At 46.1% G+C, this 24,411-nt stretch overlaps 3 protein-coding genes across 3 annotated transcripts; all 3 read left to right on the top strand.

The window, feature by feature from the left end:
• The first annotated feature begins 658 nt into the window (after window positions 1-658).
• LOC132206482 (ferritin, heavy subunit-like) lies at window positions 659-5,543 on the top strand. The gene is made up of 5 exons (XM_059640672.1): window positions 659-736; window positions 854-916; window positions 3,353-3,499; window positions 4,830-4,955; window positions 5,388-5,543. The coding sequence occupies exons 1-5, from the start codon at window positions 659-661 to the stop codon at window positions 5,541-5,543; spliced, it is 570 nt and encodes a 189-aa protein (XP_059496655.1).
• A 2,207-nt stretch (window positions 5,544-7,750) lies between these two features.
• Window positions 7,751-13,345, top strand: LOC132206483 (ferritin, middle subunit-like). The gene is made up of 5 exons (XM_059640673.1): window positions 7,751-7,852; window positions 10,210-10,356; window positions 11,860-11,985; window positions 12,449-12,592; window positions 13,226-13,345. Exons 1-5 carry the CDS (start codon window positions 7,751-7,753, stop codon window positions 13,343-13,345), a joined length of 639 nt encoding a protein of 212 aa, XP_059496656.1.
• Window positions 13,346-15,940: 2,595 nt separating this feature from the next.
• On the top strand, window positions 15,941-23,325 carry LOC132206484 (ferritin, heavy subunit-like). Its single transcript, XM_059640674.1, has 5 exons — window positions 15,941-16,042; window positions 18,830-18,976; window positions 20,354-20,479; window positions 20,944-21,087; window positions 23,272-23,325. Exons 1-5 carry the CDS (start codon window positions 15,941-15,943, stop codon window positions 23,323-23,325), a joined length of 573 nt encoding a protein of 190 aa, XP_059496657.1.
• The last annotated feature ends 1,086 nt before the right edge of the window (window positions 23,326-24,411 follow it).

A 24,411-nucleotide genomic window follows, 5' to 3' on the forward strand; every position in this document is an offset into this window, starting at 1 on the left:
TGTATGAGCTCAATACCACTTCGAGCACCATCACTGTGTCTTTTGGAGTAACACAGCAACACTGGTGGTTCAATGCTGCCATTTGATTGGCTCTTGCTGCTAAAGCCAGCATTGAGCACACTAAGCTGCTCCCTTGGTTCCTCTGTGCTTCACACACGCTGAGGGTTACTCCTGATGAAGGTAGATTTCACCCAATCACATTGAAGCATCAGTGCGACTTGGAGAGGAGACCGTGAGATGCTGACTTTCCTGTACGACTGCTTCCTCTATCTTTTTGAGGTGTCAGAGAGATGATGGGTTGAGGAGGGGGTGATCAGAGCCAGCCTGGGGATTGTTCAAGGGAGTTGTGTAGCGAGTGCACACTGCAGCTTTCACTGAAGGTGTGGGTCGTTCAGGCACTGAATGTATTTGTTCCACTACATGAAGTGTTTTATTTCAAATAATCTTGAGTCTTGGCTGTAGAATCTGTGAATCCGTGCAGTGCAGGAAGAGATTGTTCAGCCCATTTAGTCTGCACTGATCCTCTGTCCTCTGAACAGCATCTTGTTCAGACACACCCTGTCTTCTTGCCCCCATCTTTCTATCCCACAGCCATTGCAAAGTAAACTGCATGTCTCTGGACTGTGGGAGGAAAGGAACCCACACAGACACGGGGACGATGTACAGCCTCGTCAGAGTCGCCCATGACTGGAATTACATGTGGGTCCCGGGCACTATGCAGCAGCAGTGCTCATCAGTAAGATACCATGCCCCCGAAAGGAACAAAAACAGGAGCAGGTGGTGAGGAAAGTAAAGCAAGCTTTTCCTTTATAAGATGAGTTCCCAGATCAGTCAGAACTGTCACCAGGATTGTGAAGCTGCTGTCAAAAGGCAGATTAATGTGGAGCTCACTGCCTCCGATCTCAATCACTCTTTGGTGAGTGCTGTCCCTGTGGGGTTAAAACTTGATCTATGTAGTTGAAGTAAATGTTTTCTCTTGAATTTAATTAACTGGGCACTCTCTCTTTGTAGATTGAGTTTTGTAGTCCTTTCCTAAATATTAATTCAGGATAAGGGCAACGTTACTATACCAATGGGGTTTGATAATGATGTACTCTGAAGCTGGGTCCCAGTTGGGCTTCAGAGATATGTGGAGGATGAAGTGTCCCTGGAGATATTTGCCACTTTGGTGTTTGAATTGGCAGTAGATGTCATTCCCTCTAAGATTACCAAATGTTGGTAGGGTTACTTCAGAAAGGTATTATATTGATCATACTGTGGGACTAGAATCACCCACTGGCTAGTTACCCTCTTTCTGACAGGTTTAAGTATCTGATTTTATATTTGCTTGCTTTTGTGGTGATACTTAAATATCAATTCTGATATTGACAATGATAATTCCCTATTGCAGTCTGCTGTGGCTAATCTGAGCAAACCTACTTGAGGTTAGGCTGTGAGTGACTGGTATCTGACTTTTTAAAGTAGATCTCAGCTGAGGCCTGCTTGGCATTTTGCACTCCCATCATGAGATGGGTGTGGCCTATCCCTGAACCTGTAGAAAGTTGATCTGCTTTAGTGTGTGGCGTGTTGAAGCTTCTGCAAACCATGTTTGCCTCCTGCCCCCTCACCCACACCCTGCATCCCCTCTAGCTGCTGGAGTCTGAGATTCATGGTCCAGTCTCTATGCCATCCTGATAGGGAACAAACTGTCCCCTTTAGCCAGGTGGCAGTGAACCTGTAACTTTCCAATGGGTAGAATGTTTCAGACAGTAGGAACAGCAGATGCTGGAGAATCTGAGATAACAAGGTGTAGAGCTGAATGAACACAGCAGGCCAAGCAGCATCAGAGGAGCAGGAAGGCTGATGTCTTGGGGCATGACCCTTCTGAAGGTGGGCCTAGGCCCAAAACAGCAGCCTTCCTGCTCCTCTGCTTGGCCTGATGTGTTCATCCAGCTCTACATCATCGTATCTCAAGGGGTAGAATGTGTTTGGAAGTTGTGTTGAAGTAACCTTGGTGAGTGCTGCAGGGGACCTGGTAGATAATGGACCCTGAAAGGAGGTGGTGAATGCAGTCCCCATGAAGTGGGCTGCTCTGTCCTGGATGGTGTCTGCATCTTGAATGTTGTAGCTCCACCTCCACAGACACATGGAGAATCTTCGTCACTCTCAGCTTTTGTCTGTTAGAAAGAAGATGCCTCATGACAGATGGATGAAGCCCGTATAAACTCCATTTGGGAGGTGGGTACAGCTTTCATTGGTGAGCCAGTTGACGGGTTTTAATTACTGACCAGGGTCCCATTTCCCTTGGGGAACACGTGTGCCAATTATAAAATCCTTCCTATTCTCTCCTGCCACAGCTTGTCCCTACCCCGTTAAACAGACAAGAAATTTTGTTTGACTGCTTCTACATGAAGACAATAACTTCCCACCAGGCTTCCTCGACAACAAAACTCTTAGCTCCTGTTTCAAATATCAGAAGAATAGCCCTTCATAAACCTCAAGGCATTGGATTGTGAATATCTCGGTTCGGAAGTGAGTCACATATGGGTGGACAAACAACAGAACGGTGCCAGCTGGGATAAGCCAAACTTTGTTGTCCAGCTTTGTGTTAACTAGTGACGTTAGATCAGCCATTATCTGTAGATACAGGTCACATTGGTTCTCTCTCTCCAATATTTGACCTTCCCTCAGTTTGATTCAATTTGTTTTGTTCATGTGACCCTTGTTCTCCCCCTTCTGGATGTGAGTGCACTAATTTTAGTGTGCTATAAACTATAACTGCAACAATCCAGAGGCAGTTACTGGGTAGGTTTTCCTTTGCACTATCTTGTTGTCGCTTTCTCTCATTCGCCTCTATTATATCTTGTAGTCATAAAATATACCGTACATTCAATCTCCCTGGTTTTGAGGCCACAGAAACCTTGCTTCCTCCTGGTTATATTGTTACAGCAGTGTCTAACATGTATTTCCATGCCAGCCCCAAAGGAGCAATAGTGTTACAGCTCCCCTACTCAAGTATAGCCTGCACTCCAGCTCCTGGTGCTTGTTTCAGCTGTTTGTTTGGCACTAATATTGTCCAATTCGAATGAAGGTTAGTGAGTGCAAACATGGCTGGATACAAGAAGAGCTATAATGCTGTGCCAGGCAGCCTGAGTAATTTACTGTTTGTTTTAAGCCAAACTTTTGCCAGTTTCCAACAGGAAATTGGGATTGTTCTGTTTGATCCCAGTTGAAGGATCTGCTGGACAGCTGGACATCATTGGGTTCTCAAACATGTTCACATACCAGGCAGTTAGTTTGCTGCAGAAGGCTGAACTAGAATTTGGAGTCAGTGCTGTGTTTAATGGGCTTTAACATGTTATCTCCCTTCCAGATGTCCTACTTTGACCGGGATGATGTGGCCCTCCCCCACTTCTCCAGGTTCTTCAAAGATCAGTCCCGGGAGAAGCAGGAACATGCAGAGAAGCTGCTGAAATTCCAGAATCAGCGTGGAGGCCGAGTCCTCCTCCAGGATGTGAAGGTTGGAGTTGGGTGGGAGGGTTGCAGCTGTGGAGGAGAGAATGGCAGCTCTTGTGGTGCTGCTTCCTGTTGGGATGTGAAAATCCTATTTTGGCATGGCTTCCCTGTTTGATTTCTTTTGAAGGCAGTTTCTAAACAAGCCCTATTGTCCACCATGTCTATGCTGCCCACAAACATCAAACTAGACTAACACAATTTCCTGCACTTAGTCCACAGCCGACTATCTTCTGGCATGAAGAAGTTGTTGAGATTAGGCTTCAATGTTGCTGGAGTAACTGCCTCCACTGACCCCTCAGGTAATGCATCCCATACCTCTCCCACCCTCGACTGGGTGGGTGGGTCCTCCAATCTCCTCAAACCTGTGCCATCTGGTCTTCATGTCTGCCATGGGGACTGTGTATTGTCCATCCTCCCTGATCTTCCACACTTCCATCAGATCACCATCCCAGGCTATCCAACCTCCCTCTCATCATTGTATTTTTGTTGTCTTTTTTTGCTTCCATCTTGGGCCAACATCCTGATGACCCTCACCTGTACCCCCTGCAGTGCCACCTTGTCCCTCTGATGGTGGTTCTGGTCACCACACTACATTCCATCTTTGGTCTGGCCAATGCTGCCATGTTTGTGGCAAGACTCATCCTTTCTACTGAGCCCCAAATCATGGAGACCAGCATCATGTCAGCCCCTTCCCCACTCTGTCTACCTTTGCTGAACCTTGAGGGATGGACTTGGGCATTTGTTGCTTGTCCCTTTTACTGTAAGCACATTGCTCCCTTCAATGAATTAAATAGTAGTGATGTCTGATCATCCTGCTCAGACATGGATGAAGCCACCAGCACAGGTGAGACATAGATGCCTGGCCTGCAAGGTGCAGATTGGTACTCTACCTCAAGAGCCCTTGAGACTAAGGTGTCAATGTCCTGATCTAAACGCCAAATGGGCACTGGTGCAAACAGTTGAACTTTGTGTGAAATAAATCCCTAGCCCACAATGACTTCATGCTTCAGATCAAGGATAAATGGAGCAAAGTGAAGTCACTTCACAAGTAATGAATGTGGGTTTTAGGGGTGGCACAGTTGCTCAGTGCCAGGGACACAGGTTTAGCTCTGGCCTCTGATGACTGGTGCTTACATGTTCAGGTTTCTTCCTACAGTCCAAATATGGGCAGGCTGCGTGAAGTAGCCATGGGGGAATTGCAGTGCGAATGGCTCAGGTAAATCTGAGATCTTCTTCAGAAGGTTGATTGCAGACTCAATGGGCTGAATGGCCTGCTCCCATGCTGCGGCGAGTCTCTGATTCTGAAGCTTAACTGTTCCTGTTTCCATCCTCAGAAGCCTGAGAGGGATGAGTGGGGTAACAGTCTGCAGGCAATGCAGGTTGCCCTGGATGTGGAGAAGAATGTGAACCAGAGTTTGCTGGATCTACACCAACTCGCCACAGCCCAGACTGACCCTCATGCAAGCTTCACCTCTTCATTCTCATCACTGCCATGCCTCCTCAACTTCATTGGTTGGTCTTTGTGGAGTGGAAATTCACAGACGTAACTTTGTCCAGATGCTACATTGTACCTTTGTCATCATAATTATGATGACAATGTTAAACTGCTCAACACCGAACTGAAATAGGAATTTGGATTACAGTCTGGTGGGAATGCTGATGTGATTTTTGGCTGTTGAATTGGGGATTGTTGCACTATACAATACAACTTGGAGCTCTTTAAGAAGGTGAGATGAAGCAGCTGAAATGTCCTCACTGGCACAAATTCTCCACCTGTTAGCTAGATTTTCAGGGATGTCTAGAACTAGCTATGGCTCAGTCTTTTTCAGTAGGAATTGTGAAGTTGTCTTGGATAGTATAAATGTACCAAGTGTCATATTCCTCTGTTGCAGCTGTGTGACTTCCTGGAGACTCACTATTTGGATGAGGAGGTGGAGATCATCAAGCAACTCGGGGACTACATCACCAACCTGAAGCGCCTGGGAGCCCCTGAGAATGGGATGGGAGAGTACCTGTTTGACAGGCTCTCCCTGGAGGACAGCAGTTAGTGTGGCCTGGAGTACTGTCTGCTTGTTCTGAATGTATTCCCCACTTCACCCTGGGCAACCCGTCTCCTTCCAGGGAGAAGAGGCTTGTAGCAAAGAATAATGGCTGTACCAGCTGAATGCAAATGAATAAAATCATTTATGATCTTGCTTATTGTCCATCATTCAGAGCACTGGATATTTTGGGAAATGTCTTATTGAGCTTGAAGGCAGTTCTCTTTCTGTAATTTGGCTGACCCAATTACTAATTGGACATGAAAACAACCTTTCAATGGATGTATTTACTCACTCTCGATCATTGCACAGTAACTAGACGGACTTCCTTTTTCTCATGACACAGGAGACTCAAGACTTTCCCCTCTAAGTAGGATGAGGTTGGTGTTTCCCCAATTGTGGGGTGGAAAATCTTCCAGAGGTCAATTAGTACAGTTCTGGATACTCTAGGTTCAATTGTCGATCAGAACTTGTCTTCCTTTTTGAGACAGGAAGTTCCCGTACCTGCTCGAAGGGATAAACCAGACGCCCATTCCATAGGATGTGGGATATCTACGTTCAATGCCAGGTTTCCCTTCCTAAAGGCTCCCCTCAACCACCACGAGCAATGAGATTTGTCACTCGGACGATAATCTAATGGGAAGACAAGTCTGTGATTTGGAGGCTGGATCAGTTGACAAAATGCTGGCGGAAGTAGATATATCAAGTTCTGCTCTAAATCCAGTTGCAGGAACCAGCTAAGTTAGGAAAGACACAGGCTTGACTCATCTGGTGTAACCTCCCCAGTGAGGCCCTACCATGACCAGTATTTTCTATTCTCAGCATTGTTGTTTTTGGTCTCCTGTGAATGTAGCCTAGGGATCTTGGAGCCGGTTATGGATCAAAGCAGGACCAGCACTGGAGGCCTGTGACCTTCTCTTTCTCCCCATCTCTTGTTCCAGCCAACTGCAGTTGCACCCCCTACCCAGTTAAATCCCTCTTGACATTTCTGAGGGAGGGTGGCTGGACTCACTGTGGGTTGGCTTTTTCATTCCTCCATCTGAGTAACATAGCCCGCTCCATCTTTGCTCAAGAAGGAGTCAGTTCACACTGGGGCTGAGCTTTTCCCAAGAGCAATCCAAAATTGTCTTTAATGTGGCATCCTCCCCTTCTTCCTCCTCCTTTCTCCACCACACCCCCCTTCTCTCCCAGCATTCACTCCAACAAGCTGCCCAGCCCAGATCTGGGAAAATTCAGCCCAACCGTTCACAGAAGCCACTTACCAAGAGGTCAGCTGGAATTCCCCTGATCTGTATGGGATTCCAATGTCTGCTCTCGATGCTAACAACAGGAAGTTTTAGTTTTTGCTGTAGAATCCCTCAATGCGGGCAGATGCCATTCAGCTGATTAAATTTGTAATGACCTACTGAGCAACCTCCTGCTGAGGGACACCCTATTCCCTTAATCCCACATTTCCCATGGCTAATCTAACAAATCCGAATGCCCCTTGTCACTGTCAGCAATTATCTTTGCCAATCGACCTAATCTGCAGCCCATTGGACTAGGGGAGGGAGTCGGAGCAGATGGTGGAAATCCATGCAGACACAGGGAGAATGTGCAAACTCCACTCATGTTGCCAAAGGCTCGAATTGAACCAGAGTCCCTGTGGCTGTGACGTATCAGTGTTAACCACTGAGCCCCCATCACGTCCAAAAGTACCATACAAAAGGGGGAGGCTGTTGCACAGTCATCAAGTCGTACATCATGGAAATAGACTCTTCTGCCCACACAGTCCCTACAGACCAGGTTTCCAAAACTCTGTAGTGCCATTTGGCCCATCTTCCTCGAAGCCATTCCTTCCCCCATAAGTGTCCAAATGTCTTATCAAAGTGGTAATTATACGTCTATTTTATTCTCATTTTCAGCTTGATAAACTTATACAATTTGTTCTTGCACAGGAGGTCAAAGGTCATTCAGCAATTCCATCATCCACCAGTTGTCAATTCTGGTTTCTGGATCCAATTCCCATCCTGCACTGATTGGACGTGGCAACTGATCAATTGATTAACAAGAGTGATTGGCCATCACTGATGATGTCATTTCCTGCTCAAAAAATGAGGGTCTTCTCCTGGAGTATAAATAGAGCCCAATGGCATTGCTATTTTAGGTGTAGCTGATTTTCTTTCTATATTTATAATTTGGTTTTGTTGGATAAGGAAAGTTGTTTCTATCACAAAATGGCCTCCCAGATCAGTCAGAACTATCACCAGGATTGTGAAGCTGCTGTCAACAAGCAGATTAATGTGGAGCTCACTGCCTCCTATCTCTATCAGTCTTTGGTGAGTGCTGTCCCTGTGGGGTTGGAGTTACTTCTGTTATGAAGTGAACTGTTTTTTTTTTAAAACAAACTAGATTAATACTCTTGTATAATAAAATGTGAGGCTGGATGAACACAGCAGGCCAAGCAGCATCTCAGGAGCACACGTTTAGCTTTTGTGCTCCTGAGATGCTGCTTGGCCTGCTGTGTTCATCCAGCCTCACATTTTATTATCTTGGAATTCTCCAGCATCTGCAGTTCCCATTATCTTTAACACTCTTGTAGACTTGTTTGTTTTTTTTTGTATCTCTCTTAGCTATTTCTTGATTCAGCGTAAATGTGGTGACAATGGGATATGATACTGATATGCAGCAACTGAGGCCCCAGTTGTCTCAATGATATATGGAGGGTGAAGCATCTTGTGATTTATCTTACAATTCCTTTTAGGGCTGTGATTGCCTATAACTGGCTGTGGCTCTCCATAATTTTCTAAACTACTGTCAAGCTTTGATCCAGATAACCATTGGCTAACTACCTTTTTAAATCTGCCTTGATGTATCTGCTTTAATTTTGTGCATGTAAATAAACAAACATACTGGTTTTGGTATTTACAATAAGGTGTTGTAGTAATTTGACAAATCAGATTTTTTTAAGCTGAACTGAAGTCCTTGAGGTAAGACAAGCTGCTCCCTGCTTAAGTAGGTCTCCGATATTATTTTGGCTTTCTGTGCTCTATATCATGAAGTGGGTTTGATCCATCACTTCACAACCTATAGAAAGTTGACTTGTTATAGGTGCCTGCCCCCCCCGAACCCCCCCCGCCCCCAAAAGGGGGCTGCTGGAACATGCTGAGGCTATTGACCCAGAGGTGAAGAAATAAATGTTCTTCCTTTACCATTTAACCAGATAAAGAAACAAACTGGCTCCTCCCACCATGTGGTGGTGCCCCTGTGCCCTTCCAAGGAGTAGAATGTGTTCAGAAGGTGTTGAGGTCCCCTTGGTGAGTGCTGCAGGGGACCTGGTAGATAATGGACCCTGAAAGGAGGTGGTGAATGCAGTCCCCACGAAGCAGGCTGCTCTGTCCTGGATGGTGTCTGCTTCTTGCACGTTGCAGCTCCACTTTTCTCCAGACACATGGAGAATATTCATCACTCTCTGGGCTTGTGCCTATTGGAAGGAAGTCCTATCTAGGGACATGAGGATAAAGTCCCTATAACTACCTTTTTGGGAGGTGGGAATAGCTTTAACTAGTGAACCAATTGTTGGGTTTTAGTCACTGACCACTGTCCCAACTCAATAGGGAATCTTGTGTGCTGATAATAAAATCCCCACTATTCTTCACCTTCTACAACTTAACTACCCAATTAAACCACTTTTTTAACTTTTAGTTTGTATTTGAGGATTAAACTAACTTCTCACCAGGATTCTACCAAAGAACAACTTCTTCTTTTGATGTCAATAGACTGTTCCTAATCAGCAGTAACTTGTTGGATTGTGAATCTCAGTTGAAAAGTGAGTGAAATGAGTGGGGAAAACAATAGTTTAGCCTCTTGGAATAAGCTAAATTGAGCTCTCCAGCTTTGAACAAGTCAACAATCTATAGGTCACACAGTCCTGCAGATACCATTAGGTCTCCTGAACATTTGATCTTGTTTCAGTTGTGAATTTTAATGCTTTGCTTTGCAAGCTTCTGGCAACCTGAGTGCATGGCATAAACAAATGTGATAAACTATTGCTGCAACAAGCCAAAGGCTGTCACTGGGCAGGCTCTCCTTTAGCACCAAGATTCTCCTAATCGCCCTCATTCTCCTGCATACTGCAAACAGCATCTCTTGTAGAGCTGCTTTATGTAAAAAAAAAAAACAGTACATCTGATCCAATTGGTTGCAGAAGACCTGTACCGACCAGCTATATTAATGTCCAGCATCTGCATGTTACTCGAGCACCAGGGGAGACATGTAATGACTTGAAGTTGCCTGACCCTGTGCACATCCTGCATTCCAGCTCCTGGCACTTGTTTAAACCCTATTCAGTTACCACTTCCATCCATTTCTGGAGGCTAGATGGTAGAAATGTGCTTTCAGCTTTTCTCTCCAGGCTGTGCCAGACACCCCCCCCCAAACAATTCAGCAGGGTTTACAAACCAAAACACTGAATTTGCATCTTACGTGGAAGAAGCTGGGGTTGTTTGGTTTCCTCCAATTAAAGGAGCTGCTGGCTAATTTTGCAACACCATTAGTGAACATTGTAAGGTGTCAACAATTTTCAGCTGATTGAATCATTAGTTTGCTTTAGACTAAACCAGTCCTCCAGTTCTGAGCATGAGAAATGGGGTCAATGATGTGTTTAATGGGCTTTAACATGTTATCTCCCTTCTAGATGTCCTACTTTGACCGGGATGATGTTGCCCTCACCCATGTCTCCCGGTTCTTCAAAGATCAGTCCCAGGAGAAGCAGGAACATGCAGAGAAGCTGCTGAAATTCCAGAATCGGCGTGGAGGCAGAGTCCTCCTCCAGGATGTGAAGGTTGGAGTTTGGGAGGGGGGCATGGTGTGGTGTGCAGGAATGGTAGCTCATGGTGTTTTCTGTTAGTAGTGACAAGATTTTCATGTGGTAAAGGATGTGAAGGTTGGAGTTGGAGAAGGCAGGCAGTGGGGAGGAGATGTGAGAAATGGCTGCTTATGGTGTGGTTTCATGTCCTGAAAGAAAGTGAAAACTGTTTTGTTTGGCTCCCCTCCTTTTGATGAAAAGGAAAGAAATCCTAGAAACAAGCCTCTTGGCTCCCCTCCACCTGCTGCTTTCCCCCCCCACCCACCCCCCCCCCACCACCATGCTGACCCGATAAACACCAAACCACATTAATCCCATTTACTGCACTTGGTCTACAGCCCCCATGGCATTGGTAGTTGTCTAGAAGCTGCTTAAATATTGCAGCAGGAGATGCCTCCCCCACTGCCCCACCCCCCCCCCATATTATTTTTCCACTACCCTCTCGGCAAAGGATTCCTCTAACCTGCTTACTCCTCACATCAGTGCCCTCTGGTCTTAATGTCTCTTTCTCCCCACCCCCTCATAGCAGACACTCCCCATCTACTATCAAGACTCCACACTAATCAAATGCCATCACATAAACATCTCAACTGACTTCACTCTGAGGATTGGAGTGAGAAATCTGATCTCTCCTTTTAATGGATTTTTCAGTCTTGGGGCAACATCCTGGTGACCCTTCCAGTGCCATTGTGGCTCTGGTCACCACACAGTATTCCACCTTTGCATGGCCAATGCTGCAAAGTTTGTGACAAGACTGGAGTCCCTGTACTGCGCCCCAAGAAATGGGGAAGGGCATTGTGGAAGCCAACTTCCCCATCCTGTCTACACTTATGGATCCTTGAAATATCTCTAGTCTTGTTCTCTTGGTTCCTTTTATTGTCAACATATTGCTGTCCCTTCAATGAATTAAATAGTAGTGATGCTTTTGATCATTCAGGTCAGTCCTATATGAAGCCATAAGCACAAGTGGGACTTCAACCTGGGCCTATGCTCCAAACCTAGGGACAGTACCACTGCATTACGAGCCCTGGGATTAAGTTGTGAATATCCTCCTTGGGATGCCATCAGATGGGCACTGACAATTCTGTGCAAACATAACTCTTATCCCCACTATGACCTGGTTGTGAATTGACTTTCCTTTCGGAAGAAGCAAATAGGGCTAGGTGAAAGCAATTCCTTAAATAACTGATCTGTTCTTCCTAAGGACTTCAGGGATGGCGGTGGTTAGCACAACTGCATCAGTGCTTGGGGCACAAGCTTAATTCTGGAGTTGACATGTTCACCGCATCTCTACATAGGCTTCCTCCCACAGTCCAAAGATGTGCAGGGTAGGATAGGCCATGAAAAATGCAGGATTACATGGCTGGGGCTAGGACCAGGTTGGATGCTCTTCAGATGGTCATGAGTGGGCAGAATGGCCTGATGCATGCTGCAGGGATGTTGTTTCTGAGGCTTACCTGTCCTTCTTTCCATCCTCAGAAGCCAGAGAGGGATGAGTGGGGTAACAGTCTGCAGGCGCTGCAGGTTGCCCTGGATCTGGAGAAGAATGTGAACCAGAGTTTGCTGGATCTACACCAACTCTCCACAGCCCAGACTGACCCTCATGTAAGCTTCACCACCTCCTCATTCTCATCACTGCTAGACCCTCAGGGCAACACTTCATTGGTTGGTCTGTGTGGATTGGAAATTCACAGGTGTGCACTGATCACTTTGGGTCCATGCTGCTGAGCAGTTGTTACATGGTGATCAGTAATGAAGTGAAATGGGAGTTTGGAAGGCAATCCATTGGGAGTGATGAAGTGATATTGGCCATTGAATTCCCATTCTCACTTGGGAGCATTACAGTGGAATGATCATTGTCCATCACCATCCAACTCAGCTACACTTCACAAACAGCAAGATGGAGCAGCTGACATCCTATTGTCTTCACTGGCACAGATTTTCCAGGTGTTAGCTAAATTTTCAGGGCTGTCTGGAACTAGTATGGTAAAGCCTGTTTTTCAGTGGGAATTCTGAAATTGTCTTGGATAGTGTTAATGCACCCAGTTGTCATATTCCTCTGTTGCAGCTGTGTGACTTCCTGGAGACTCACTATTTGGATGAGGAGGTGGAGATCATCAAGCAACTTGGGGACAACATCACCAACCTGAAGCGCCTGGGAGCCCCTGAGAATGGGATGGGAGAGTACCTGTTTGACAGGCTCTCCCTGGAGGACAGCAGTTAGTGTGGCCTGGAGTACTGTCTGCTTGGTCTGAATGCATTCCCCACTTCACCCTGGACAACCTGTCTCCTTCCAAGGAGAAGGGACTTGGAGCAAAGAATGTAATGGCTGTACCAGCTAAATGGAAATGAATAAAATCATGTATTGATCTTGCTTATTGTCCATCATTCAGAGCTCTGAATACTTTGGGTGATAGCTCTTGCTTGAAGCCAATTCGTTTTCTGTCATTTGATTGGTCCAATTTCTAATTGGATTAGGCAACCCTTCACAGAATAGCTCACTATCCCCACATTAGAATGTAACTCGATGGAGTGTTTTTTTTTTTGGTTAGTCCTGTGGAAATTGAAGGTGTTTCTCCTCCAAATAGGATAAGGTTGGGATTTGTCAATTGTGGCATTCTCCCTCTTCTAGAGGACAATTAGTGCGCTTCTGGATATGGTGGGTTCAACTGTAGCTCAAAGAAATTGTCTTCCTCTGGTGACAGGAAGTTCCCACACCTTCTAAATAGACTTCTCTACCCAGCCTGATAGAATTTGGGATAGTGGTGTTCAATTGCACATTTCCCTTAATCTCTTCCCCGCCTCAGCCATCCTGCGTACTCAATTATTGCCTGAATGATGACAGCAACACAAAGTGAAGACAGCCCTTTATCTACTGACCCAGCTGCCTGATCACAAAGGTCTAAAGGAAGAGGCCCAGCAGGCTCTGATTTCAATCCAGCTGGCGGAAGCAGCAGAGGTGTGAAACAATCTCGACTGCCTGGTATATCTCTTTTTTTTTTCCCCCCATTGGGCCCTACCCTGACCAATAAACACTATATTCTCAGTATTGTTACTTTTGGTTTCACCATCCCAAACTGTGGCTGGCGCTCTTTCTCTTCCGCTTCTCCTCACTTCTCTCACCCCGCCCTCCCCCCACCCAACCTTTTCTATCCACGTGCCCCCACCAGCCTAAACATTCACCACAGCCCCTTTCCCTGGGAGTCAGCTCCAGACGTTCACCTGAACTGTACTGGATTATAATGCAGGGCCTCATTGCTGCTTACAGCAGGATAACAGGGACCTGGGAAGAACACAGCAATGCACCTGGTTAAATGCTGCTGTTTGATTGGCTCTTGTTGCTAATGCCAGCATTGAGCACACTAAGCTGCTCCTTTGGTTCCTCTGAGCTTTCCCCCATGGTGAACATTACTCCTGATGCAGGTTGATTGGGTGATATCACATTGAAGGAGCAAAGTGGCTCGGAGGAGACATGGAGATGCTGACTTTCCTTTACGGCTGCTTCTTTTATCTTTCAAGGTGTCAGAGATCATGGGTTCATGAGGGGGCTATCAGAGACATCCTGAGGATTGTTCCAGGGAGTTTTGTAGCGAGTGCACACTGCAGCCTTCATCGAGGTTGGCTGGGGTGGGGGGGGGGTGCTGCAGAGTCAAAAGGCACTCAACATATTTGTTCCACCACATAAAGCAATTTATTTTTGGTGACAATAAGTCTTGGCTACAGTAACCCTCAAGTGCAGGAAGGGACCATTAGGCCCATTAAATCTGCATCGACCTTCTGAACAGCATCCTCCTTAGACCCAACCCCTTTGCCTTAACTCCACATTTCCCACGGCTAATCGACCTAGCCTGCAGGCCCCTGCTCACGATCGACAATCTGCAAATCGTTGGGCTGTGTGAGGAAACTCAAGCACCTGGAGGAAATCCACGCAGTCCATCACCCAGGGGGAGAATCGAACCTGGGTCCCTGGCACTGAGGCGCCAAAACATTCTAAAGTACCAAAGGAAAGGAATACACTGCGGCAAACTACGCCATGGGAATAGACTCTGCAGCGCAGCCCGAACTTGCAGACCAGGTTTTCATAAACTGTGTAGTGCCATTTGCCTACGTTTGGCCCATCTTTCTCTAAACCGTTCCTTTCCATGTAAATCTCCAAATGTCACTTAAATGTTGTAATTCTATCCACCTCGACCACTTCCTCTGGCAGCTCGTTCCATACACGCACCACCCTCTGTGTGACAATGTTGTCACTCACGCCCCTTTTAAATCTTGCCGCTCTCCCCTCAAACCGGTGCCCTCTAGTTTTGGACTCCCCTACCCTGTCCCAGCATGCTTTTTATATACAGTCAATCTTGAGTGTGCCAATGGCAAGGCTACATTTAGTGCTCAGCAACTGTTACACTTCAGGAGGTGGTGATGAGCTGCTTATTACAGTCCACCTGGTGTCGGAGAGACCGGAATGATGCTGCTGCTGCTGCTGTTGCTGAGGAGGGGCTCCTGGGATTTTCATTCACAAACAGGGATATTGTTCCAAGTCAGGATGGTGACAGAGTTACATGGAGCTGCTTGAGTGTCGTTGGTGCTGCCTCCAGCAAGAACATTGTAAACTATTCCAGCACTACTCCCAATTTCAGCCTTATTGAGGGTGGGCAGGTTTTGGAAACTCAGGAGTTGAGTACTTCCTGACAGAATTCCCAGCATCTGAATTCCCAGTTTCTGAGCTGTACCATCTAGAGAACGCAATGTAAACAGAACCAGAAATTCTTCACTTGGAAACATGCTGGGGTGAATCACTAGTTCTACTTCAAACAACGAAAAACGAAACTTGGAGACAGAAATGTTCAACGTGCAATACATTTCTAGCAGCAACTGAAACATAGAGGCCTGAGGCCTACTGTGTAGAAGAGGCACTCAGCACATTTAGCGTTTTGCTTTTCAAACTGGGCTTCAAGGTCAAGGTCAGGGAGATCACATCAGATGCAGATTGGACCCACAAAGTACATCAGTTGCCTGTTTTAGATGATCCAAAAGCACATTATTTGTGTTGCTGCACAGAAATAGGAAAATGTTCTGATCAACCAAATCGAGCCATTTTTCAAAGAGCTCCAACACCAACGTTCAAAAATTATGACGACTAATCCCTCAGAATAGCAATCCGACAGAATTCTGCAAATCTGTGATGAATGTGTCTTAACGCACAACCTCAGATACAGACGTGAAGTTTTAGAGTATATTTTATTCTCATTTTCAGGGAGATGTCCTTCCAGAATTTGCACTTGTGCGGGAGGTCAAAGGTCATTTCAGCAATTTCATCATCAACCAGTTGTCAATTCTGATTGGTTTTTTGACCCGATTCCCATCCTGCACTGATTGGATGTGGCAGCTGATCAATTGATTAACAAGAGTGTTTGGCCATCACTGATGATCTCATTTCCTGCTTCATAAAATGAGTGTTGGCTCCTGGAGTATAAATAGAGTCCCAGGGCAGGGATGTTTACTGTTGCTTTTAGCTGTGTCATTTTTCTGGGGTGGAAAATAAAGCAAGTGTTTCCTTTATAAGATGGCCTCCCAGATCAGTCAGAACTATCACCAGGATTGTGAAGCTGCTGTCAACAAGCAGATTAATGTGGAGCTCACTGCCTCCTATCTCTATCAGTCTTTGGTGAGTGGTGTCTCTGTTGGGTGAAACATACTTCTGTTCTGTTGAAGTGAACTCTTCCCCTTGGATGTAATTAAGTTGTCTATCTTATAGACTGAGTTTTGTGGCTCCTCCCTCTTTCTCAATGCAGGATGAGTGTGATGTTACTGTAACAATAGTTTGGTGTCTAATGTTACTCTAACTTGGGTCCCAGTTGGTTGTCAGTGAGATGTGGAGGGTGGAGTGTTCTTGTAGTTACTTGCCTGTCCCATGATGGTGCTGTGACTGGTGGTAATTATAGCTTCCTGTGGCTGTTTGAAACTTGAGGGAACAAAATTAAAAATGAATTGGGACTCACCATTGTGGGAATGGAAGCACCATCAGCTAGTCACTGCTTTTCTTGTATCCTTGTTTCTATTTGAATCTTGTGGGGATCTGAAGTAAACCTGCCAATTGTGACTGAGAATCTTGGTTTCCTATTGCAATCAGCTTAGAATAGGCTTGTTCTAGCCCTACAGTGATGGGCCGAGAGGTGGCAAATGGAGTTTAATGCAGACAAGTGTGAGCTGATGCACTTTGGTAGGAGTAACCGGAAGGCAAAGTACAGGGCTAATGGTAAGATTCTTGGTAGTGTAGATGAGCAGAGAGATCTGTGTCGATAGGTAGACACGGATTGTTGAAAGTTGCCACCCAGGTTGACAGGGCAATTAAGGCAGTGTTTTGTCTTTTATTAAGAGGATTGAGTTCTGGAACCAAGAGGTTATGGTGAAGCTATCCAAAAACTCTGGTGCATACAGTTCTGGTCACTGCATTATAAGGATGTGAAGCTTTGGAAAGGGTGTAGAGGAGATCTGCTAGGATGTTTCCTGGTATGGAAGGAACATCTTATGAGGAAAGGCTGAGGGACTTGAGGCTCTCTTCATTAGAGAGAAGAAGGTTGAGAGGTGACTTAATTGAAACATATAAAATAATCAGAGGGCTAGTTCGGGTGGATAGGGAGAGCCTTTTACCTAGATGGTGATGGTGAGCATGAGGTGGGGTAGCTTTAAATTGAGGGCTGATAAATATAGGACAGATGTCAGAGGTAGTTTCTTTACTCAGTAAGGGAATGCAATGCTTTGCCTGTGACAGTAGTAGATTTGCCCACTTTAGGTACACTTACGTCATCATTGGATAAGCAAATGGGCGTACATGGAATAGTGTAGGTTAGATGGGCTTGAGATCAGTATGACAAGTCGGCACAACATCAAGGGCTGAAGGGCCTGCACTTGGCTGTTATGTTCTATGCTCAGATCAAACTGGGTGAGGTTGTGACTCTTATCTGATTAAGCAGATCTCCATTTGAAATCTACCTTGCTTTTCTTCATACTCATGAGGTGGGTGTGGGCTGTCTGTATGTCAAGTGTTGGAGCTTTTCAAAGGCACAGCACTGCCATGGGGCTGAGAATGTACTGACCCAGTGACTTTGGTTAAAAAGTTTATGCCCATTGTATTTGGCCTGATTGTAAACTAACTGGACCCTCTTTCCCCAGGTGGGGTGCTTGTGCCCTTCCAAGGGGTAGAAGGTGTTTACGTAACCTTGGTGTTTGTTGCAGGGTGCTCTCTGGGCTTGTCCCTGTCAGCAGGAAGTCCCCCTCCTGATGAGGATCAAGCCCCTGTCAGCCCCAGTTTGGGAGGGGGAACAGCTTTCATTGAGCCAGCAGTTGGGTTTTAATCACTGACCCATTGTCCCAACACACCTTGTAAGCATGTGCCAGGAATGAAATCCTTACTATTCTACATCTTCTAACTGCACATTTAAATCGCAAAGATAAATTGTGCTTGTGTTTGCATTTGAGAATTGAAGCAACTTTTTTCAGCAGGATTTGTAAGAATGTGCTTGTTACTGGCTGCTTCCAATAGCAGACCTGCTAAACCTCAATACATTGAATTGTGAACATCCTGGTTTAGAAATCTACAGGACTTTGCCTGTTGGATTAAGTCAACAGTGGTTTTTCCAGGTTAATGAGGGATCTTGTCTGGAGAGTAGTTGATCTGCAGATCACTGTCATATTTGTCATGTGATCAGTTTGTTTTGTCAGTCTTTGTTTCATGTGTAATGGTACAAGTTGCTAGCAGTCTGAGTCAGTGCAGCTGTTTTAGATGCAACAATAAACTGTTGCAGTAACAACCCAAAGGCTGTCCTTAGGCAGGCTTTCCTTGGCAGATTCTTGGAGCTAACATCCTTCATTCATCTCCTCATGCCCCCCCAGCCACCCCAATACTGCAGTTCTTGTCAAACTAATAGATACAGTGCATCCAATTGCATTGATCCTGACTCAGCAGAAAATGTGCTTCTTCCAAGCTGTTAATTGCAGTGTCTAGGATCTGTTTTCTGGTCTTTGCCAAAGCAGCAATACAGTGCCCTGCAGCTGTTCTATTGGTGTACATCCTGCACTCCAGCCCCTGGCATTTCTTGAAACCCGATTCAATCAAAGATTTATCCCATTTCTGGTGGAGGTTAATCAGTAAAAACATCAATTCACACTTGTTCTCACCAAATGCTGTGCCAGACCCTCCTGGGCAATTTGCCTGGAGTTTCAAACCAAAATAAAACACATGGTATTTACAACTTACTGGAGGAAGCTGGGATTGTTTTGATTTTTCCAATTCAACAGCAACTGCTCAAAACTGGGTTCTGAATTGTTAATGCATCAGGTACTTAACAGCTTATTGTCAGTTTGATTTTGAGAATGCTCAAGTAGCCCTGTAGTTCTGAACTGAAATTGGCCCATGACTTGTTAATGGACTTTACCTTGTTCTCCCTTCCAGATGTCCTACTTTGACCGGGACGATGTTGCCCTTCCCCATTTTTCCCAGTTCTTCAAACATCAGTCTCAGGAGAAGCGGGAACATGCAGAGAAGCTGCTGAAATTCCAGAATCAGCGTGGAGGCGGAGTCTTCCTCCAGGATGTGAAGGTTGGAGTTGGGTGGGGTGGGGAATGGGATGGTAATGGCTGCTCTTGTGGTGTGGTTTCAAGTCAGTGACAAGGTTTTCATTTGAGTCAAAACTTTGTTCAGCCTGTTTGATCTCCTTTTTGAAGCCAGTGTGGAAAGAAGCCCTTTGGCCCACCATGTCTATGCTGACCCCACAAACACGAACAACATTAATCCCACTTACCTGCCCTTGGTCCACAGGCCACTGTCCTGGCACTAAGTATTTGTCCAGCTGGACCCTAAACTGATCTGGAGTAGCTGTCTCCACCACCATCCAACCCTTTATGTGGTTCATCTCATATTTCAAACAGCCCCTCAGAGGGGTGGGGGTGGGGTGAAGTTTCCTCCAATCCCCTCTAACCTGCTTACTCCTCAAACCTGGTTTCTCTCCTGTCTTGGTGTCTGCCATGGGAAGACATTCCATCGACTGGCCACTCTCTATTCTTCAATTACATCAGGTCACTCCCTCAGCTGTTCCTGCTCCACAGAAAATCCCAGCCTATCTAACCTCCAATCAATGGATCTTGGGCAACAGCCTGGGGAACCTCACCAGCTTCCCCCTGCAGTGCCATCCTGTCCAGGTGACTGGTGAGGCCAAAGAGGAATAATGTGGTGACCAGAAAAACAAACTGAGGAGACTGGTCCCCTTCCTGTTCCACCACACCCAACTAATAGAGGTTGCTTGCCCTCTGTCACTGTTACACCCTGTTGACCTTGTCTGAACTTTGAGGGATCTATGGTTGTGGGCCTTTCTTAACTGTTAGCAGCACAACACACTTTGCAAACACCTCGCTGTCCCTTTGATGAATTAAATAGCCGTGATGTTTCTGATCATCCTGCTCAGGCATGTATGAAGCCACCAGCACAAGTGGTACTTGAACCTTGGCCTTGTCAGCCAGAGACAGGGGCACTACCACTGTACCATGACAGCATTTAGGATTCACTTGTGAATATCCTCGCAATTCCATCAGATGGACCCTGATGCAAATCTTGTCATTATCCCCCACAATGACCTGTTATTCACCTTCCTCCTTCAGATCAAGGACCGACAGGCAAGGTGAAAGCAATTCTGAAGGAACTGTTCTTCAGCTGTGCTCCAGGGCTGCCTCAGGGGCTAGCAGTGTTCTCAGTGCTAGGGACACAGGTCTGGATCTGGCCTCTGGTGAGGGACTGGTGTTTACATGTCCACCCCATGTCTGCGTTGGTGTCCTCAGAGTATAAGAGGATTGGCCATCTGAAATGCAGGGTTACAGGAATAGGGTGGGAGAAGGACGAGTTGGGATCCTCTTCAGAGCAGTTACAGACTGATCCACGTTGTAGAGATTCTGAAGCTTAACAGTCCTTCTTTCCCTCCTCCAGAAGCCAGAGAGGGATGAGTGGGGTAACAGCCTGCAGGCAATGCAGGTTGCCCTGGATCTGGAGAAGAATGTGAACCAGAGTTTGCTGGATCTACACCAAGTTGCCACTGCCCAGGCTGACCCTCATGTAAGCTTCACCTCCTCATTGACTTCACTGCTAGGCCCTCAGGGCAACACCTTCATTGGTTGGTCTTTTGTGGATTAGAAATTCAGTTAGACTTTGTTTTTGTGCAGATGACATGGATCACTTCAGATCCATAGTGATTACAAAATCATTGCTGAGCAGTTGACTCCAAGTATGTATTTTAACTTGTAAACCTGTGGGGAGGACTGAGGGGATATTGGCGACTGAATTCTCATTCAGGGCCACTGCAGTGGAATGACTTTTATCCATCACAAGTCAACTCTGCTCCAGTAAATAAACAGCAAGATGAAGCAGCTAAAAAGCAGTTGTCCTCTTTGCACAATTTCTCCAGGCGTTGGCTCTAGTCATCCCTGACAATCTCCCTCCATATGCATGTTTTTCAGTGGGGATTCTGAAGTTGTCTTGGATAGTGTTGATGTACCAAGTGTCATATTCCTCTGTTGCAGCTGTGTGACTTCCTGGAGACCCACTATTTGGATGAGGAGGTGGAGATCATCAAGCAACTTGGGGACTACATCACCAACCTGAAGCGCCTGGGAGCCCCTGAGAATGGGATGGGAGAGTACCTGTTTGACAGGCTCTCCCTGGAGGACAGCAGTTAGTGTGGCCTGGAGTACTGTCTGCTTGTCTGAATGCATTCCCCACTTCACCCTGGGCAATCTGCCTCTCTCCAGGGAGAAAGGACTTTGAGCAAAGAATGTAATGGCTGTACCAGCCGAATGGAAATGAATAAAATGATCTCTTGATCTCAGTTACTGTGCATCATTTTGAGACCACTGATACCGCTTTGGTCAAGCAAGCTTTCTTGCCTCACTTCACCATTGCTTTTCCCCAACCCCCTGTGGACAGACTCCAGGCCTATGGGAGCCAGTTGGGGTTCAAATGGGGCCTGTGACCGACCCTGACGACAACCATCAACTGGTGGCCCTGCTGACCAGTTCCCTTTGTCACTGAAGTCTGCTGCTCCTCCCAGGGGCCCTTGGGTTTTCTGAACTTTCTTGGTTCAACTGCATAGATTTGTTTTTCCCCCAGAAGGAATCCAAAATTCCTTCAAGTGGCTTCCTCAGTTTTTTGCTTTCTTTCCTTCGCCCTGGGCTCAGTCCCTCCCCATAACTGGAAGTCCACCAGCCCTGAGCTGGGGAAATTCAGCCCAAACATTCTGAACAGTCACATTCCAGAGAATCATCTCCAGATTCTCTGGGGCTACTTGATTGATAGTGGATGCTCTTGATACCATAAATACAAGGATTGGTGACCTGGGGCTTGGATGATTGCCCATGGTTCAAAATACTCACATTTGGTTTATGCTTGCAGCTACAACTGGCCTCTGACTGTTGAAGGGTTTGTACAAAAAGCTGCTACCTTGGTTCTTGGAACCTTTCCATGGGCTGATGAAATTTTTTTTTTGACCCAGTGAGGGAGCAGGGATTTCTGGGGAAGATGGGGGCTGTCTCCTTCAGTCAAGATGCCTGGACATGCTGACTTTGCCTTACAGCTGTTTCCTTGATCATTCAAGGTGTCAGATCATGGGTTAGGGAGGGTGTGATCAGAGACAGCCCGGAGATTATCTTGAGTTTTGGCACAAGTGCACACTGTAGCCTTAGGAAGAGTGTGGGTCATTAAGGTACTGAATAGATTTGTTCCATCACAAAAATCCTTGTTGTTTGGCCCAGTCTCTATCCTTGGTGATAGAATCCCTGCTCTCTGGCAAGAGGCCATTTGACCCAGGTAGCATCAACCTTCTGACCAGAATCCTGCTCAGTCCCACCCCAGTCCTTTAACCCTGTGTCTTCCCCATGGCTAATCCAGCTTGCCCCTTGTCAATATCACCAACTTAGCATTGCCTATCCACTTGACCAGCAAATAGTTCAAATGGTGGGTGGGAAACCAAACAGACACTGTAAATGTACAAACTCCCCAGGGTGCCCTAAGGCTGTAATAAATCCCATGTCGCTGTGAGGTAAGTGTTCGCTACTGAGACACTGTCTCACCCGAAAGTACCGAACAAAGGAATATGCTGTTGCATACTGTCAGAGTCCTACAGCAGAGATACAGGTTGTTTGGCTCAAACCGTCCAGGTCGAGCAGTGTTCCAAATCTGAACTAGTTGTGTTTGCCACATATCCCTCAACCAGTCCTTTCCCTGGAAATCACCAAATGTCTTTTAACAACTGCAATTGCACCTACTTCTCGTGCTTTATGTAGCCACTCATTCTTGACATAAACCATTTTCTGTGGGGCAAAGCTGTTCTTCAGCTTCCCTCCCTCTCCACCCCCCTCCCCCCCCCCCCCCCCCCCCCCCCAAACTCCACATGCCTGTGTGTGAAAACATTACCCCTACCACCCCTAGTTTTGGACTCCACGACCCTGTCCCAGCATGCTTACTGTATGCAGTCAATCGTGAGTCTGCCAAGGGCAAGGCCACATTTAGTGCTCAGCAAGTGTTACACTTCAGGAGGTGGTGATGAGCTGGTCATTACAGTCCACCTGGTGTAGGAGAGACCGGAATGATAATGTTGCCGAGGAAGGGCTTCTGGGATTTTCATTCGCAAACAGGAATATTTTCCCAAGTCAGGATGGTGACAGACTTACATGGAGCTGCTTGCATGTTGTTGGTGCTGCCTCCAGCCAGAACATTGAAAACTGTTCCAGCATTACTCACTCCTAACTTCAGTCTTATTGATGGTGGACCGGCTTTGGAAAGTTAGAAGTTGCGTAATCACAACAGAATTCCCTGCCTCTGACTTCCCAATTTTTGAGTTGTTCACTCTACAGAATGCAACGAAAACTGTAACAGATACTGTCACCTTGGAAACATGCTGGCGTTAAGCGCTGATTCAACTTCAACAATGTAAAACCAAACATGGAGACAGAAATGTTCAACGTGCGATACATTTCTAGCAGCAGCTGAGACACAGAACCCTGAGGCCTACTGTGTATAAGAGGCACTCAGCACATTTAGCATCTTGCTTTTCAAACTGGGCTTCATGCGACCCTAAGTCACGGTGATCACAGCAGATTCAGAATGGATCTACAAAGGACATCGGTTGCCTGTATCAGACGATCCAAAAGCACGTTATTCTGTCGCTGCACAGAAATAGGAAAATGTTCATATCAACCAAATCAGGGCATTTTACAAAGATGAGGATTGCAAATGTCATTCCCCTGTTCAGAGGATAGCAAATGTGGTTCCCCTGTGCAAGAAGGGGAGTAGAGACAACCCTGGTAATTGTAGACCAGTCAGCCTTACCTCAGTTGTTGGGAAAGTGTTGAAAAAGGTTATAAGGGATAGGATTTATAATTATCTAGAAAAGAATAAATTGGTTAGGGATAGTCAGCACGGTTTTGTGAAGGGAAGGTCGTGCCTCACAAACCTTATTGAGTTCTTTCAGAAGGTGAGCAAACAGGTATTTGAGAGTAAACCGGTTGATGTGGTGCATATGGATTTCAGCAAGTCGTTCGATTAGGTTCGCCACAGTCGGCTATTGTACAAAATGCGGAGGAATGGAATTGTGGGAGATATAGCAGTTTGGATCGGAAATTGGCTTGCTGAAAGAAGACACAGGGTGGTAGTTGATGGAAAATGTTCATCCTGGAGACCAGTTACTAGTGGTGTACTGCAAGGGTCGGTGTTGGGTCCACTGCTGTTTGTCATTTTTATAAATGACCTGGATGAGTTTGTAGAAGGATGGGTTAGTAAATTTGCAGACGACACTAAGGTCAGTGGAGTTGTGGATAGTGACGAAGGTAGCTGTAGGTCGCAGAGAGACATAGATAAGCTGCAGAGCTGGGCTGAGAAGTGGCAAATGGAGTTTAATGCAGACAGGTGTGAGGTGATGCACTTTTGTAGGAGTAACTGGAAGGCAAAGTACAGGGCTAATGGTAAGATTCTTGGTGGTGTAGATGAGCAGAGAG

Source organism: Stegostoma tigrinum, chromosome 38, assembly GCF_030684315.1.
Source record: "Stegostoma tigrinum isolate sSteTig4 chromosome 38, sSteTig4.hap1, whole genome shotgun sequence".
Classification (NCBI taxonomy): domain Eukaryota; kingdom Metazoa; phylum Chordata; class Chondrichthyes; order Orectolobiformes; family Stegostomatidae; genus Stegostoma; species Stegostoma tigrinum.

Coding starts and splice junctions, on each gene's coding strand:
- LOC132206483 (XM_059640673.1), top strand. CDS start 7,751: ATGGCCTCCCAGATCAGTCAGAACTATCACCAGGATTGTGAAGCTGCT. Junction 7,853..10,209: donor CCTATCTCTATCAGTCTTTG/GTGAGTGCTGTC, acceptor TCTCCCTTCTAG/ATGTCCTACTTTGACCGGGA. Junction 10,357..11,859: donor TCCTCCTCCAGGATGTGAAG/GTTGGAGTTTGG, acceptor TTCCATCCTCAG/AAGCCAGAGAGGGATGAGTG.
- LOC132206482 (XM_059640672.1), top strand. CDS start 659: ATGTACAGCCTCGTCAGAGTCGCCCATGACTGGAATTACATGTGGGTC. Junction 737..853: donor TGCAGCAGCAGTGCTCATCA/GTAAGATACCAT, acceptor CACCAGGATTGT/GAAGCTGCTGTCAAAAGGCA. Junction 3,500..4,829: donor TCCTCCTCCAGGATGTGAAG/GTTGGAGTTGGG, acceptor TTCCATCCTCAG/AAGCCTGAGAGGGATGAGTG.
- LOC132206484 (XM_059640674.1), top strand. CDS start 15,941: ATGGCCTCCCAGATCAGTCAGAACTATCACCAGGATTGTGAAGCTGCT. Junction 16,043..18,829: donor CCTATCTCTATCAGTCTTTG/GTGAGTGGTGTC, acceptor TCTCCCTTCCAG/ATGTCCTACTTTGACCGGGA. Junction 21,088..23,271: donor TTGACAGGCTCTCCCTGGAG/GACAGCAGTTAG, acceptor TTCACTCTACAG/AATGCAACGAAAACTGTAAC.